This window comes from Leuciscus leuciscus, assembly GCF_965113295.1.
Source record: "Leuciscus leuciscus genome assembly, chromosome: 4".
NCBI classification, from domain to species: Eukaryota; Metazoa; Chordata; class Actinopteri; order Cypriniformes; family Leuciscidae; genus Leuciscus; species Leuciscus leuciscus.
Window position 1 is genome coordinate 28,640,271 of NC_138728.1, and position 16,843 is coordinate 28,657,113.

Here is a 16,843-nt window from a genome sequence, read left to right on the forward strand (position 1 = left end):
AAAAAATAATAAACTGCCTCCAGGTCCTTTGGGGTGTTCGGGAAGTGTATGACGTGGTGGCGAATGGCCACCACCTCCTCAGCGACTCTGTGGACAATGCGGTGGACAGTGGAACCGGGCATGTCAAACACTCTGGAGACGACCCTGTATGATGTACCAAACGCCAGCCAGAAAAGAAATACCAGGGTCTCTATTGTGGAACCCCATCCATGTTGCCAATCACTTCTCAACAGGTCCAGCAGCCGAAAATGTCCAGCACTGGGACGGTCAGGTTTATTCTGCAGTACAGGGGTCTGGTCTGATTTAGGGAAACAAAGAAGAGAAATTGTGTAGAGCTATGATAAAGAAATTGGTGGAAGAAATATTGAGATACTTTAGAGAAGGTACTTGGGAAAAACTACTTGTCATATTTAAAACCTTACTTAAGTAAAAGTGTTATCTTGCATACTCTAATGTCCTTAAGGTATCAAGAGTAAAAGTAAAGGTGTGTATTCTGCAGAAAAAAACCCTCCTTGTCAGGGTTTTTATATATGATGGTTTTGCATTAATATTATTGCATCTTTTACATTTACGCATTTGGCAGACACTTTTATCCAAAGCGACTTACATTGCAAGGTACACATTTACATTCTTATCAGTTCTTGCTTTCCCTGGGAATCGAACCCATGACCTTGGCGTTGCAAGCGTCAACACTCTACTGTTTGAGCTACAGGAAAGCTCACTGCTGGCACTACTGTGTAAATTAAAAGTAAATTTAAAGTATGTTATATACTGTTGGGTAGTTTAATCATTAAACTTTAATGTACAACAATGCATCATATTGTAAAATACCATGTTTTTGTAGTGTTGCTGTCCTGTGAGAAAAACAACAACAACAACTCAGTACTTTACATTTGTATGTGAATACTTAACAAATGTACTTCCTTACAGTCCACCACTGGTTATTTTGAAAATGAAACTAACAAAATTAATTGTCACAATATTAACAAATTGTTGCTAACTACAGCTGCGTCCCGACTCCCATATAAAAGGCTGCATCCGAAAGACTGCAGTGCAATTTGTGCAGAAAAACAAACCTAGAAAAACCATGCCGACAACACTGGTGGTTTTATTTTTGAAACATTAAACATAATAATATAATAATTCTGAATAAACAGAAAATTCATAAAGTCCTATGTTTTCTTTCACGTTTTCTTTTTGCCGCTATCGCCTATAGACACATTTCATTATGTATTTCCTGATTCATTTAGTTAATTACATTTTTAGTGTGTTTTTAAAAAAAACTATAATCAAACAATAATATAGACTGTTATTCTCAAATCAGGCATTAAAAATGAATTGGTTTGTTCTGAGCAAAAACGCTTGGCTATTTTTTAGTTCTGGTTACCGGTTAGAACAAAATAAAATACTGCTTTATTTATTCCAAAAAAGAAGTCATTTCAAATGTTATTTGTATATTATTTATTTTATTTTATCAGTCTACTGTAAATGTACAACACTCCCAATAAGATTTAATGGGACTGCCAAGACTGGAAACTCTTGAAAGCATGACTTTTTAAATATATTAAATATATTAGATATAATTAAAGTGTATTAATTATTATTATTATTATTATTATATATTTTTACAACTTATAGGAAAATATATTTTCTTTTTTTAATGATAATAATACTGACTTTAAAATGTGGTATAATTGTAAACTTACCTATTATTTATGGAAAATGTGTATTATTATAGAGATTCTTTTCTCTGTTTTTCATTTTTCTTTTTCTTATCATTGTATTTGTTTCTTCTACTATTTGATTTGATCTAACTGATGTTATTATTTCCTTTCTATGTTCAGTTTTCAAAAGATTGCATATATACATACATACTATTGTTTTAGAAAGCAGCGTGTGGGCAGGACTTTTATTTTGATCTGGCAAAATGACGTCGTAAGGTTGCGCCGCGCTGCTTCGTGTGTTTTGTTTTGGCTGAGGAAAGGTTTGTGGTTTTTCCAGCATGTTTAAATCGACAAAACCCCAATTCAGTCAAATGTATAGTTTTTACTAGCGATGTAAAATTATGGAATTATTATTGAATATACTATTACAATGCTTTAACTAACATTAAGTTTATTTTTGTGAGTAACGTTAAAGCTCATCTGCACAGTAACAGAAAAGAAACAGAGAAGGTGCGTCTTATTTCGCTCCCTATATCTTGAATTAGGTTATCGTAAACGAATTTGGCTACTGACTTGTATTGATGAGAGAAAGGGAGCTTTTCGGAAGACCGAGTCAACTTTAATCATCAAATGCGTCGCAACATTAACACTTTTGAAGCGCTTGAATCACCACACGCTGACGACACATGCTGGTCAAACACGTTTAATTCGACGAGAACATCAACCATGTGTAATAATGACAACTTTTACAAACCAGCAGCAAATATTTTGGTGGCAATGTATTAAATGTAATCAATAAATACAAATATAAGTCATAACTAAATATGAATTTGTTCTTTCATTAATTTGCAGTGGTAGTTTTTTTTTTTTTTTTTGTCTAATCATTTAATTTAAGATCATTAACTCTCACTCTGACTGACTCTTACCAGTGCACTAACTACTGAACTATGGAGCTGATAGAGATGCACCCTGAGATTTAGTTTTGATTTGTCTTTTCTTTCTTTAATTATTCTCATCTTAATCATGACAGAGTGTCTAAACACCGGGTGAAGCAACTGAGATCCATGTGACACACTATTATAAAGATGGCGTTTATTAAAGAGGAGAGTGGAGACATCAGGATTGAAGAAGTATTCAGTGTGAAACAAGAAGATACTGAGGAACAAACAGGTTGGTTTCATTCTCAAAACTTCAGTCAATTGATCCTTATTAAAATATTGGCCTCTACAGAAATTAATGATATTTAAAAATAATTGTAATATGAGCAGTGGCGGCTGGTAAATAGGGGGCGCTGCCCCCTTCAAGTTAGTCCGAGAAGAAAGCTACTTTAACATGTTAACAATAAGTTAAATATATCGCAAATGAATAAAGAAATAAAATGTAGTCACAGTATTCCACTTTTAGTCATATTAAAATGTATTTAAAAAAAATCTGAATTGTATTTTGTTCATATCTGTGTGTGGGGCACTGGCCAAATGAGTGTGTGTACTAGGTCTGTAAACTTTTGAAAAGCATGTGACTTGAGGCTGAGCTCTGATTGTCTTGCGTCACATTGTCCTCGGGTCGCAGCGCTCTGCGCCCCAGACCATCACACTTTTAATTTTAGCGAATCAATGTTGTTTTTATATTTTTAGCCTCATGTGATTGGACCGTTCTCAATGACTCCTATTCCCGCACAGTGGCTTGTCAATTGACTGGTACTGATCAATGTGGAAGCAAGCAAGCGCAATTTCTCTTCGAGATGAAAGAAAATTCAGTTTTATCTTTACAAAAATATCCTTTTACAAAACGTTCTCACAAAGAAAAAAAAAGGATCAAGGAGCTTGGACCAGATCAACCCAACTTGCAAATTCAGCAGAAGTCAAGTAATCGCGGGCGAATTTACACTCGGGCCTTCTCCAGCACTTCTTACGGCAAGCGGAGTTGGCTAGCTGGATGCAATATAAGTCATGCCTTTTATTGTTTTCCCTGTTTGCTGTTTCAAAATCCTGGCACCGAAACGTCGTGGACAACGACAGGGGTCCGTGACTTAAAACATCTTTCTGAAAAGTGCAAACGGCATGAAAGTAGCCGCAGCCATCTTGACAACGCTATGAGACTACAGTTTTTCGGGAAGCTTAGCATTGCTGAACAGCTAGATGAAGGCTACAGGATCGGCATTAGAAGGCACAATGAAGAGGTCGCAAAAAATCGGCACATCCTTTCTAGGATAATAGACTGTGTAAAATTTTGCGGCGCGTTTGAGCTGGCTTTGCGTGGCCATGATGAGAGCGAGAGCTCAGATAATCCCGGGATATTCCGTGGCTTGGTGGATTTTGTTGCTTCCCTTGATGGAGTGTTGAAAGAGCACCTCGAGAATGACACTTTGTTTAAGGGAACTTCGAAAATGGTGCAGGACGAGCTGTTGGACTGTATGTTGTCTGTTGTGAAGGAACACATAATCAAAGAAGCACAGAGCAGCGATTTTCTCTCGATCCAGGCCGACGAGACCACTCGTAATGCCACACAGTGCCAACTTGTGCTTGTGCTGCGCTACATTGATGCCAAAAGCAATGTCCAGGAAAGGTTTTTTGAGTTTATTCCACTGCATTCGGCTACAGCTGATTCCATTGCCACAGCACTGAAAGAGCGTCTCGCTGTCATCCTTCCTGAGGATCAGAAGGGTAAACTCATCTCCCAAGCATATGATGGAGCCAGTGTGATGAAGGGTGCCACTGCTGGTGTTCAAAGGAAGATACAAAATGTCTACCCAAATGCCCACTACATCCACTGCTATGCACATCAACTCAATCTAATAGTACAACAGGCCACTTCTCACATACCCAAAGTGAGAATTTTTTTCTCTGACCTTGGAGGATTTGCCAGCTTTTTTTCGAGATCACCCAAGCGCACAGATGTTCTTGATAAAGCAGTGACCCATAGATTAGCAACTTCAAGCAATGTTAGATGGAACTTTCAGAGCTGTGCCATCAATACCGTGTTCGAGCACAGAGAAGACCTCATCCACTGTTTTGAAACCATACGAGACTCAGGTGACTTTGACCCTGTTACCGTCAGAGAGGCAGGAGCCTTTGCCATGCTGCTTGAGGATCAGGATTTTAAGTTCTTTCTGCAACTTTTCCACAACATCATACCGCATGTGGAACTCCTCTTTACTCGACTCCAGAAGAAAGACATCGATTCGGTCCACATCAAGAAGAGCATCCAGCACTTCCAGCAGGACATACAGAAGATCAGGTAGCAGCTATATTCCTTCTTTTGCGATTTTTGTTATTATTATTATTATTATTATTATTTATAAATGTTCTTATTCCTTTTCAGAAATTCTCACCCTTCCCTGGTTGACCAACGCAGTTCAGGTGGTTCTAAAGCGAAGAGGCGCCGGTCGCTCAGTCCAGAGGTCCATGAACGGATTGCAGCAGAGGTGAGTTTTATTGTAGTCCATATTACACTGCAGTATGATATTTAATAAAATACATTTGCATTTTGCATTAGATACTTTAGGCTACGTCTACATTAATCCGGATAGATTTGAAAACGGATTATTAGATTCAAAACGCTCTCCGTCCGTTTTCAAATGTTTTCTAAAAGTTTATCATCCACACTGAAACGTCGGAAAGCGCTAAATACACCTTTATGCTGCGTTCACACCGGACGCGAATAGCGTGTCAAATTCGCGTCTACCGCGTCTAGTTTGACGCTTGACCACTTTGTGTTAATTCGCGTGTCCCACGCGCGTAAAAACTAAAGTTTGAAGCGAAATTTACGCGCGTCAGAGGTGAAAGTTTTGGCGGCCATCTTTTTTAGATGTTTATCGAGCATTAGCATTAGCATTAATCGAGAGAGTCACCGCTCGTATATGCTCTGGAGAGCAGAAACAGCTGCGTAGGGGACATCGTCGCTGTACTCGGGTCCACCAGACTCTCCGGAGGGTTTCAGGAGTTTCACAATTTGGTCCAGGACCTAGGTTTGGTGGACCTAACGGTGAGGACGCTGACGAGGACAGCATAGGCCGTATAAGGCCTCGGCCTCGAGTGGTCGCTGCCTGACGAGCCCGCGCTCTACAGCCCGGCGCGAGGTTCACCCTCGCCCGCACCCACCTAATCTGTCATTTATTTTTGTTTTGATAATAAATGGAGCCAGCCTCCAAAAGTGAAACCTGTCCTGTGATTTTTTTTTTTTTAGTTTGTATACACTAAATTGTATTTGTTGTCTTCACATTAGATTAATGTTTCATATAGATATGGAATAAATTGCATTCAATACAAAATGAGTATCTCTCATATATTGAAATCGAGTTTTTATGTGAAAGATTTGCTTTGTTGTGCATTTTAGTCATATTACAAAATAATTTATTGAGGCCAAACATAAAATAACATTATAAACTGTCACTTCACCACGTGACAGCAGCAAGCAGGCTCCTGATTGGTTAACGCGGCGCGAATTGACGCAGAAGTTCAGATTTTTCAACTCGGGCGGCAGACGCGAATTTCGCGTCAAACACGAGAATGCACAAAAAGCACTACATAAAACATTCGCGCGTAACGCGCTTAACGCGCCAGACGCTCAATTCGCGTCTACCGCGCCGCACTCTACGCCTCATTCGCGGCGCAGGAATTTTTTACGCGCGTAACGCGTCTTTGCATTGACTTAACATTGAAATCACTCGCGCCTGACGCGCAATTCGCATCCGGTGTGAACGCACCATTACAGCGCATGCGTAAAACCTTCATAAAAGCTCACTGAGATGAAACAGACAGAACAAGACATAATGAAGTTATCATGCAATTCTTCTGGCAGGATAATTTTATTCAACAAAATATCTCACCATTCACTGATGCGTCCAGGTTGCACTCAGTCACCATATGTTTGGTAAAAAAAAACGTGTTTTCAAATGTATCCATTTTGGAGGGCGTTTTCAGCAAGCTTTGTTTTTGGTGCTAAAAACGCTGTCTCAGTGTGGACAGAAGGCCAAAACGTTGAGAAAAAGATGCGTTTTCAAATGAAAACGTATTAGTGTGGACAAGGCCTTACTATGAGAGTGTAGGGGAATTTACAGTTAAGACCCAAGGGCCAGATATGATGAATGAAGACCAGGAGTCAGAGATGCAATCAATTAAAGAGAATTTTACTAAAGAATAGTTTGCTGTTTCATCAGCAGATGTCAGCTTCAACACTCACAGAAAGCCTCATATGTGGAAACTCAACTCAAAGGCCTGAATTTCATTTTGGAAAATGGGGGGGAAATCCCCCCTTAGGTGATTCTTATGGGGGGTGATTTTTTATTTGAGGGGGGGGTTTAGACTTATTATTATTATTATTATTATTACATTTATCTCGCCTAAATGTATGCTCACTCATCGCATTTTTACAATGGGGTAATTTTGTCCTTAAGAATTTACACAACTCAAGGAAGCTTGATTTCAGTCTTTGAATTAAATTGAAAAAAGTAGCACAAATAAATACAATAGAATAAAGATACCAATAAAGAGAAATAAAGAGAAGTTTTTGCTAAGGTCTAACACTAGTATTCAGAAATACTACAGAGACTGAATAAAGTAATCAAATGTAAAATAACACTGGGTAGTATTTTAGTCCTGACTAAATTAAATACATAGGCTATTAATCCTGATTCCTTAAAATGAAAGCTATGTTTTGTTGTTTTGACAACCAAATTAATGACAGACACATATGGCGGCTGTCCCTTTAAGAGCTAGTGCACGGATCCTGTTTCATTATACGGTCACGTGCGATTTATGCTTATTTAAGACATAACCGACTGTGTTTAGAGGATACTCACCAAGACTGCTTTGACAAAATTGACAATTTTCGCATGTTTTTGACTGTTAAAGCGATATAATCCACGAAAAATAACTTTTGTTACCTGCGAGCTGTTTGTGAGGCGGCTTTACTCTTATGTATATGTGCAGAGAAAAAAAAACATCTCTCAGACAGCGTGCAAGTACCGAATAGTTTAAAATCGCGTGAATGTTTAAACTGGTAAGATTTAAAAAGACGTGCAAATGGTAAACTTTAGTTACTCATGCGGGCCCGATTATGCAAGTGACAATTCCGTCTATGCCAACTCCCGAAATGCGAGAGTGTGTTATCGCCGCCTGCAGCGCTTAACGATTCCCTTGTGCAACCCATTTTGAGAGACGATAGAAGACGCAGCACCGTTGAATCACTCACGCGGTTTGTGAAATTGCGTCTCGCAGACAGTTTTAAAATGACTGATTTGATTTTATAATCTGTGTGGATTAATTTACTAATACAACCTACATGCTAAAGTGAATCAATGTTTGCGGGAATTTCCCGCATTATAAATGGGAGACCTGCGGGAATGATTAAAATTATGCGCAATACCCGCAATCCCGCGCCGAAATTCGAGCCCTGTATTATCTGGATGACGACTGGGACTCTGGCTTAGACATATCAGATCGACCACCCTGATAACAACCAAATACCAGCCATCTGATCTTCATGCCGTTGTTCTCCGATTGGTGAAAGTAATATGAACCGGTGTGGCAATCTTGGTGTACTAAAATGCACATCTCTTCCTCAACAAAACATGGATAGTGTCAATATTAAAATGGCTCTCATTAATACTCGTTCAATATCGAACAAGTCTTTTAGTCTTAATTCCTTTTTTATACCACAATCTTTGGACCTCTTATTCATCACTGAGACGTGGCTGAACCCCGGCGAACAAATGGCTTTGGGGGATCTAACACCGCCAGGCTGCGTCTTTCTAAATTCTAATTTCAGGATGTGGCGGTGGTGTCGCTACTGTATTTAAAGACTATTTTAAATGTAGAATGCTGCCGATGGATGCGTATTCCAGTTTTGAGGCCCAGTTGTTAAAAATCAACATCTTGGGTCCCGTTTTCTGCATACTCGTCTGCAAACCTCCCAAGGATTTTATTCAACAATTTTCGGACTTCCTCTCTGGACTGGTGTCTCGTGGTGACGGACTCCTCATTCTTGGGGATTTAATAGCCACGTATGCTTGTCCATCGAAACCTCTGGTAAATAAATTTCTCTCCCTCACTGAGTCACTAAACCTTGTACAGCACATCAGTGATCCTACTCGCAACAAGGGTCATACATTAGATCTGGTATTATCATATGGTCGTTCTGTGTTCAATTTAGAGATTTTAGATACTGGCATTTCTGACCATTATTCAATAATATTTGAGTCTTTGTTTACCTGCCCCCGCCCTACATACGTTCAGCCTTTATGTAAATCCCGGTCTATTCACTCGTCTACTGCCAATCTTTTTTCAGAATTTTATTTAATGCATTTTTCAGATAATGTCTCAACTGGGCTTAGTACGTTCACACTTGATAATGTCGCTCCACTTAAGTTTAGGAGGGTCAAGGGTGTTTCACAACGTCACTCGCGTTCTCAAACAAGAGTGCAGAAAAGATGAGCGCAAGTGGAAACGAGACAAGCTTCAGGTCTCTTATGGCATCTTAAAAGATTGCTTAACAAATTGTCAGCGAGCTGTAAAGGATGCTAAAGACAAATTTTTTCTACATTAATCTCTGAAAATGCTAATCGACCTAAAGTTTTGTTCAATACAATTAATTATGTTTTAAACCCAACCAAAAATACTGTTCTGGATGTTACACAAGTGAACTGTGAAATATTTCTATACTCCTTTACTCACAAAATTGAGCAAATTAAATATGGAATTGTACTTGCTCCATTTGATCAACCATAAATAACTCAACTATCCAGCTCTCTGACTAATTTTGCACTAGTTACATAAGAACAATTAGCAGATGTAGTCTCCAAGTTAAAGTGTTCCAGCTATAAGTTGGATTCCCTTTCTACACGTCTTTTTTAAAGAAGATATTTATGACTTTCAGTGCCAGTGTGACAGCTATAATTAACAACTCATTAGCAAGTGGAGTTGTTTCTAGCAGTTTTAAACATGCAATCTTACATCCCTTGTAAAAAAAAAAACTTTTCTGGATCCGGCAATTAGAACTACAGACCGATCTCCAAACTGCCTTTCTTGTCAAAGATTTTGAAGAGAGTTGTTTATTCCCAGCTCTACTCCTATCTAAATACATTTAACATTTTGGATACGTTTCAGATGTTTGCACAGCACCGAATCTGCATTATTGTAAGGTCACAAATGATATTCTACTCTCCATGGACTCAGGTTCGCCTGTTGTCCTAGTTTTGTTAGATCTCAGTGCTGCATTCGATACAATCGATCATGATATTCTTTTAAATCGTTTAGGATGTATGGTGGGCATCCAGGGGACCAACCATCCACTGGTTTTCATCCTATCTAAAAGAAAGAACATTCTCTGTGAATTTGGGAAACTTCTCTTCTGCATCGGCTCAGCTACTATGTGGTGTCCCTCAGGGTTACATTTTGGGACCCCTGTTATTTTCATTGTATATGCTTCCCCTGAGCTTTATCTTTCAGAAGTACAGCATATCTTATCCCTGTTATGCCGATGATTCCCAGTTTTATTTCCCTGTGTGTATAGACAAAAATTGCTCATCTGAGAATGCCTTAAATTGTTTTCAATATATCAAACATTGGCTGGCTAATAATTTTCTACAATTAAGGCGAGACACGGCAGGCAAAAACATCGATTTTTCATGCAGTGGTCAGTTTTGAGATTTTGGCCGAGTTTACTCCTTCAATATGTATTATTTCAAGCTGCTATAAAGAAAACGCTGAAAATATACATTACAATGTTTATTTTATTACATTTTGTTTACTTGCGGCAGTAAGTTTCTCCCGAATTTACCAGGAAGTTAGTATTCCATCGCGACATGCCGAGATCCGTCTGTTCACTGAAGTCTGTCATGTCCGGGATCGTTGTAAAGCTCTGAGTCTCATGCACAACGCTATGTAAACCAAATATGGGCATTTCCTTTCTATCAGTAACCAATCGTGAATGTCCAAAGGGGGATTTAAAGCTAACGACGAAATCTCATTTAGAGCTATTTAAATCTTTAACTGCCGTTTTCTCAAAATAATTTTTTTGCGTTTTTTTGTCATTTTCCAGTAGAAACATCTCAGCCTATGTAGCACCTATGTACACCAAACTTTCCAGTTATACACTTAGCAGTATTCTGAAGATCTTTTCAGAGGGATTTGTTAATAAATCATTCCTGGCCTGATTTATGTGACATTTTAATAAAAAAAAAATTCGAAAAATCGATATTTTAAGGCTATGGACAGTATATTTTGATTTCCTAGGTAATGAAAGCATATATCCTGAAATCCCTCTGAACATCTTTTGTCATCTTGTGTGTAATCAAAATGAAAAAATAATTTTGCGTCTGGCTTTATCATATTTTCAGATATATCTACTGAAAAAATATGTAAAATTGCACATATTTAATGAGATAATACCTAATTTGCATAATTAAACATAAAAATTTCAAAAACTTGTAAAACATTTTTTTGTATGAACTTGTGTAAGTAATGAACTGAGGAAGTTTCATGGTGATATCTATTATTTTAAAATTTTACCCTATTCACCTGTAGTGTCTCGCCTTAAATGAGAGCAAAACTGAAGTCTTGATCTTAGGTTCCTCCTTGTCCCGTTTACCTGGCCTAGCTTTCCAGTTAAGCCTGTTATCGCTGAACGTACAAGATCATGTGAGGAACCTTGGAGTGATTTTTTTACTCATCTCTACTTTTCAATAAGCAGATCAGTGCTGTTGTAAAGAGTAGTCTATTTGTGGTTGGCAGTGACATCGTTGAATAAATATGAGCACTGCACGTTTCAAAGTCAAAATGCGGCGCGGGTGTTTTTATATGAATGTATCTGAAGTGAACTGACGGTCTATAGAAAAGTTTAAATGTTATTTCAATCGAGTATTTCTTTATCTTTTCTGATAAAGCAGCGTTTATGAGTGTTGCTGGTTTGTGTACAGCCGTTACCGGGGAAACCACTTTTTCTGTCGTTTGTAAGTGCTTCTTGCTGGCACCTCTTTGTAAACAGCCTTGCAAACCTGTATTAATACTAGTGTGGATTTTTTTCTATAATATTCACTCATGACAGTAAAATAGGGCATTCTAAGTGAGTCTACTGCAGTATTTCCTCTCAATCAGTAGAAAATGTAGTTAACACCCAGTCATGCTTGGAAAAAAATAATACCGTCATATACAGTGAAACCAGTATAATTTTGAAATCATTTTGGTCATACCGCCCAGCACTAATTTATATCAGCATTTTTTAGGCTCCAGTTTGTCTAAAAGATGGTCATTTCATCTCATCTGGATGCCAGTTGTTCACAAAGTCAGGAGGACCTGTAACTATGGATACACACACACACACACACACACACACACACACACACACACACACACACACACACACACACACACACACACACACACACACACACACACACACACACACACACACACACACACACACACACACACACAGCTTCTTCAAGGTTGGAGTTGGTCGAGCTCTAGCTCTGAACAGGAAACCTTCCCAAAACATAATAAGATTTCAGTGAGAGGTTCAGACAATATTCGTCATTATTCTCTAGTGATTGAAGATGAAAAGTCATTTAATATTTAGAAGGATAAATATTGATAATTAACTTGATTATAAATGACTCAAAAGATATACACTGAATCAGAAGTGGATTCAAGAATCCAACCTTTCAAAAGTTTACTATGCCATTTATGTAGGGTCAATTGGAGGAATTTAATTTTTATTAGTTTATATATTTGTATATTATTATTTAGATGTGACTTTAACTTAAGGATCTATTCTTTGCTACAGTATTTAAGCAAAAATATTGTAAAATCATCAAAGACATGAGAAGACATTTACAAGTACCCATAGAAGGTAAATGAAACAATGCTGTTTAACTTGTTGCAAAGGTTTATTGTCTTTTTGAAAGCTGCTTCTGTTGTTCAGAAAGGTGTTTTATTATTCTAGTTGCACAGCAATTTGTATATTTTACAATATAGCCGAAAGTGGCAATCATCAGGGTCCAAGCACAATGGCTTCAAACATTGAAACTGGTCTCCCTTTATAACTTAAACTGGTCATTTCAAATGTTGCTGTTGAAATTGACATTTTGTCATCACTACATAATTTTTTTTTTTTGTATCCTTCACTGTAGGTCTGCGATACCATACTGGGACACATCATGGAACGGTTCTCCTTCACAAACCACCTTGTTAGTGCCACCTTGCTGCAAGGGGATAGGTTTGAACAGTTCATGGTGGTGTTTCCTGAAGATGCACTGAGCAGGACTTTGAAGGCCTATCCAGTGCTCAATGGGAGTAAGCTGAAGACAGAGCTTAGTCTCATCTACTGCAAGGAAGACTTCAGAGCCTGTTGTGGTGCTGTGGATCTACTCCAGCTGTTTATTGAGAACAATCTTGAAGAAATCTTTTCAGAGACTGTCACTCTCCTAAAGATCCTCATCACCACACCAATGACAACAGCAGAAGTTAAGAGGTGCTTCTCCACCTCGAAAAGAGTTGAGACTTTTCTGAGAAACAGCATGAACCAGGAGAAGTTGAATGCATTGGCCATGCTGTCAATGGAAAAGAAACTGGTGACTGAGATAACTGACTTTAACCAGAAGGTCATTGAGAAATTTGCAAGCCAGAATGAACGGAGGGCGATATTTCTTTACAAGTAGTGTTATACTGGCCAGTGTTTAGGCAACATTACAGTGTGTGTTTGACATTGTAAACTCATACTGAACTCAAATACATTGATTCGTGGTACCTTTATTTTTGCATTTTGCATCGTGGAATTTTTGCATTTTTAGCTAAGCAGTAATGATACATTATCACCTGTTAAAAATATGTAACAATTGCATTCAGTCCTTCATTACTAACAGTTGGATTTTCAGTTTGTTTTTAGCACCAGCCGCCACTGAGAATTACAGTATTTCTGTCTTGGCGAGTATTCATGCAAACATTATCTGTTATGTCTTAAATGAACGCTTGGTTAACTGTTGGGGAAAAACATCTGATGTGTAACATTATATTAGATCTGTGCATTACAGTTACTATTACATGCAACACAATATACACATGGTTTTCTCAGCTCACCATAAATTAAACAAATACATACACATCCTGTGACAGCTATAACTTAATGCACAAATAAATCAGGGTTTCCGCGGGGTCTTAAAAAGTCTAAAATTCTGAACTTTAAATTTAAGGCCTTAAAAAGTCTTAAAAACGGCCAGATTTTCATCCTAGGTCTTAAATTTCATTTAGTCAGGTCTTAAATAGTGTTTACCCTCGTTCATTTCCAGAAACGCTGGCCGCAGAAAGTTATTACAAAGTAGCAAAAAAGTATCGAGTTGTAGCCTACAAAGCGGAGCCCTAGCAGGAGTCTCCCACACGCCGCTCGCGTGCTCCAGTAGCTCATGGCTTGATATCAGCTAGCTCGCCAGAGGCCGTTCACATATCGCGTCTTTTGCGCGCTCAAGTTTGTTCAAATGTAGGCGTGCGGCAAGCGCGCTCATAATTGAAGCGACGCGGTAATTTTTTTACCAGACGCAACAAGATGAAAAAAATCTAAACTTTTCAGAATGCTGCAAACGCACCGCAGGTCATGTGACAGGAACCAACCAATCACCCCTTTCCAGAACAACATTGAAAGCTCAGTCAACATGAAGGATGGGGGTGCACCCAAACACTACTAATAAATATAAGCTAATGTATAAATGTCAGTAATTTATCTTTTTGACTCATTCTTTTTATAAAAAAAATTATTTAAACGCTGAAATATGAGGTTTATCTTTGTATAAAACCTTTTTTGTCAAAACTTTATTTGAACTTGTACATGTTAGTAGATAACATGTTGCAAGACACTCTTTTAAAATCTGGCCATCACTTTTAATGGTATTTTAATGTTCACGTAAACAAAAAGTGCATATTGATGCTAATCAATTTGTTATTTGCTGTTTTTCGACATAAAACTTGTTGAATTGACTTCATTCTGTAGTATTAGTACTTTTTGAACAGGATTCTGTGATAACCGTGATCATTTTGGTCACTTTAAACATCTCATCATTTCCTCTCTAGTTATGATCAACTATGATCAACTAAAATCAACAATAATTGTGTTTTTACAGTATAATATGCAAAAGTAAAATTTTCTATAAAAAAAAAAAAATTCTACCTCTCCCTCTCTCACACACACACACACACACACACACACACACACATCAGATAATCCTAGATAGATAGAAATATAGATACTCTAATGATCCCGAGGTAACTATCTATCTAACTTGGATAATGCGTCGTGTAGGTCTTAAATTTCAATCTTTATGGTCTTAAAATGTCTTAAAAAGGTCTTAAATTTGACTTCCTGAAACCTGCAGAAACCCTGTAAATGCACACCCATTCACATTTGTTCTCTGCATCGAAAATATATATGAACACGATGTTGCATTTTTCATAACTTGAGGCTTATTTTGGCACAGCATCACTCTCAAGATGCAAACTGCATTGATGAGCAAGCTGACGTGTCATCAAAGTATTATAGTGTACTTTGTACTCTGTGGACATGATGTAGATTTTAAACCGAGAAGACTAAAATAGCAGAAAAAAGCTAAAAATGAACCAGGCTGTCTGTCTCATTAATGTTAATCAAACAATTGTGGTATCATTGATATTTTTTTTTTATATATATATTATATATATATATAATTATATATTTCTTCTATAGATATGGGCTGAGAGACACGCAGCTCAAACGTACTCTCTGCAACTGGTTACAAAGCATTTAACGCTCTTGTTTTTATTTTATTTTATATCTATTGGATGAACTCACACCTCGATTGGACTCATTTATGTAATTACGTGCTGTCAATTGTTGTAAAACTTAACACATAAAAAACAACCTGTAACAACATTGTAAAAGTAGCCCAATTCCACTGAAAAACCGCAGGCTTGGCAACACTGGTTAGAATGTGGTTGTGACGTCAGCTGAATTAACACATTCAAGCAGCTACTTGAATTTCCTGACTTACATTTATTTATAAAATTAATTCCTTAAAATAGCTTGAATGTAACTTTACAGCCCCGCCTCCACTCACTCACTACACCTCAGAGATCCACTCGTTGATGTGATTGGTTACAAGGTAGTTTGTGACGACAGAAACACCAGCGATTTCAAACCGCGTATTTGAGACTGTCTTTGGTTCACTGGAGTTTTAATTTAAAAAGGATTTATCAATTGCATTTGTCCTATTGTTTGTAATTTGCTTATTTGTTACTATTTTTAATATAACAAGTAAAATTAAATTGCCTGCTTTTCTTTATTACAGAAGGCTAACAGTCATGTGTGTAATGATTATAGTCAGCTTAAATGGCATGCGTTTTATAATATTAGGTTAACTAAAATGGGAAGAAAAACTAAACAAATTTCAAGGTTTTAATTTAATTGAGTGGGATTTTTTTCTTCAAGACCCAATGAACTGTCAACCGCAGTCAAATAGGAAAAGTAACACAAAACAGTAAACCACAGTCAAATCTATGCATATATCAAATCAAAATTTGATTTAAAATCGAGAATAGATTTTCAATCAAATCCCCAGCAAACACATTTACGTTGTGGCACGTTGCATTTCTACTATGGCAACGTCGCTGTCTACGTGCACATAACATTGTAACAACGTAGAATTGTAAGATGCTACAGGCAGTAGCAACGTTGTTTCGCGACATTAAGCAACTGAGAGACAACGTTCTGACAATTTATTTATATAAGATAGCCCCCATTTAGCATGTTATGTTTTGTGTTTTTTTTAGTTTTTTTTTTTATAAAACAACAGTGGTACTGGTATCTCATAACAACAAGTACAGCAGTTTTTGTAAGACATTCAAATGCATACAAATGCTTAGAAACAAAGACATAAATAAAAGGAAATTATAAACCAAATTTAGAAAGACATAGTCACTGAGTTCTCTCAAGAAAGTTCCAGAGGGAGGACCAAATGCGCCAGAACACCTCGGATCTTTGATGTAAATCATAAGTTCGTTTTTCCAGTGGTAAAAGTGTTGCCGCCTGACTCAGCCACATATTGATTGAAGGTATCTGAGCAGTTGACCATAATAATAGTATACATTTTTTGGCTAAATATATACAAAAATTCAATACACATTCTTTATCACGATCAAGACACAGTTCCACTGTACAAT

The 16,843-nt window shown here is 37.5% G+C and overlaps 1 protein-coding gene across 3 annotated transcripts; it reads left to right on the top strand.

Annotated features, from left to right (window-relative positions):
* Positions 1–1,928: 1,928 nt before the first annotated feature.
* LOC309497628 (zinc finger MYM-type protein 1-like) lies at positions 1,929–15,984 on the top strand. 3 transcript variants are annotated; one of them, XM_082167906.1, is made up of 5 exons: positions 1,929–1,984; positions 2,695–2,834; positions 3,299–4,901; positions 4,986–5,088; positions 12,793–15,984. In XM_082167906.1, the coding sequence occupies exons 2-5, from the start codon at positions 2,750–2,752 to the stop codon at positions 13,318–13,320; spliced, it is 2,319 nt and encodes a 772-aa protein (XP_082024032.1). In that variant the 5' UTR covers positions 1,929–1,984; positions 2,695–2,749; the 3' UTR covers positions 13,321–15,984. The 3 variants fall into 3 exon arrangements, with proteins under 3 accessions (XP_082024032.1, XP_082024034.1, XP_082024033.1); XM_082167908.1 differs by having other exon boundaries at positions 3,344–4,901; XM_082167907.1 differs by lacking the exon at positions 1,929–1,984 and adding an exon at positions 1,991–2,174.
* The last annotated feature ends 859 nt before the right edge of the window (positions 15,985–16,843 follow it).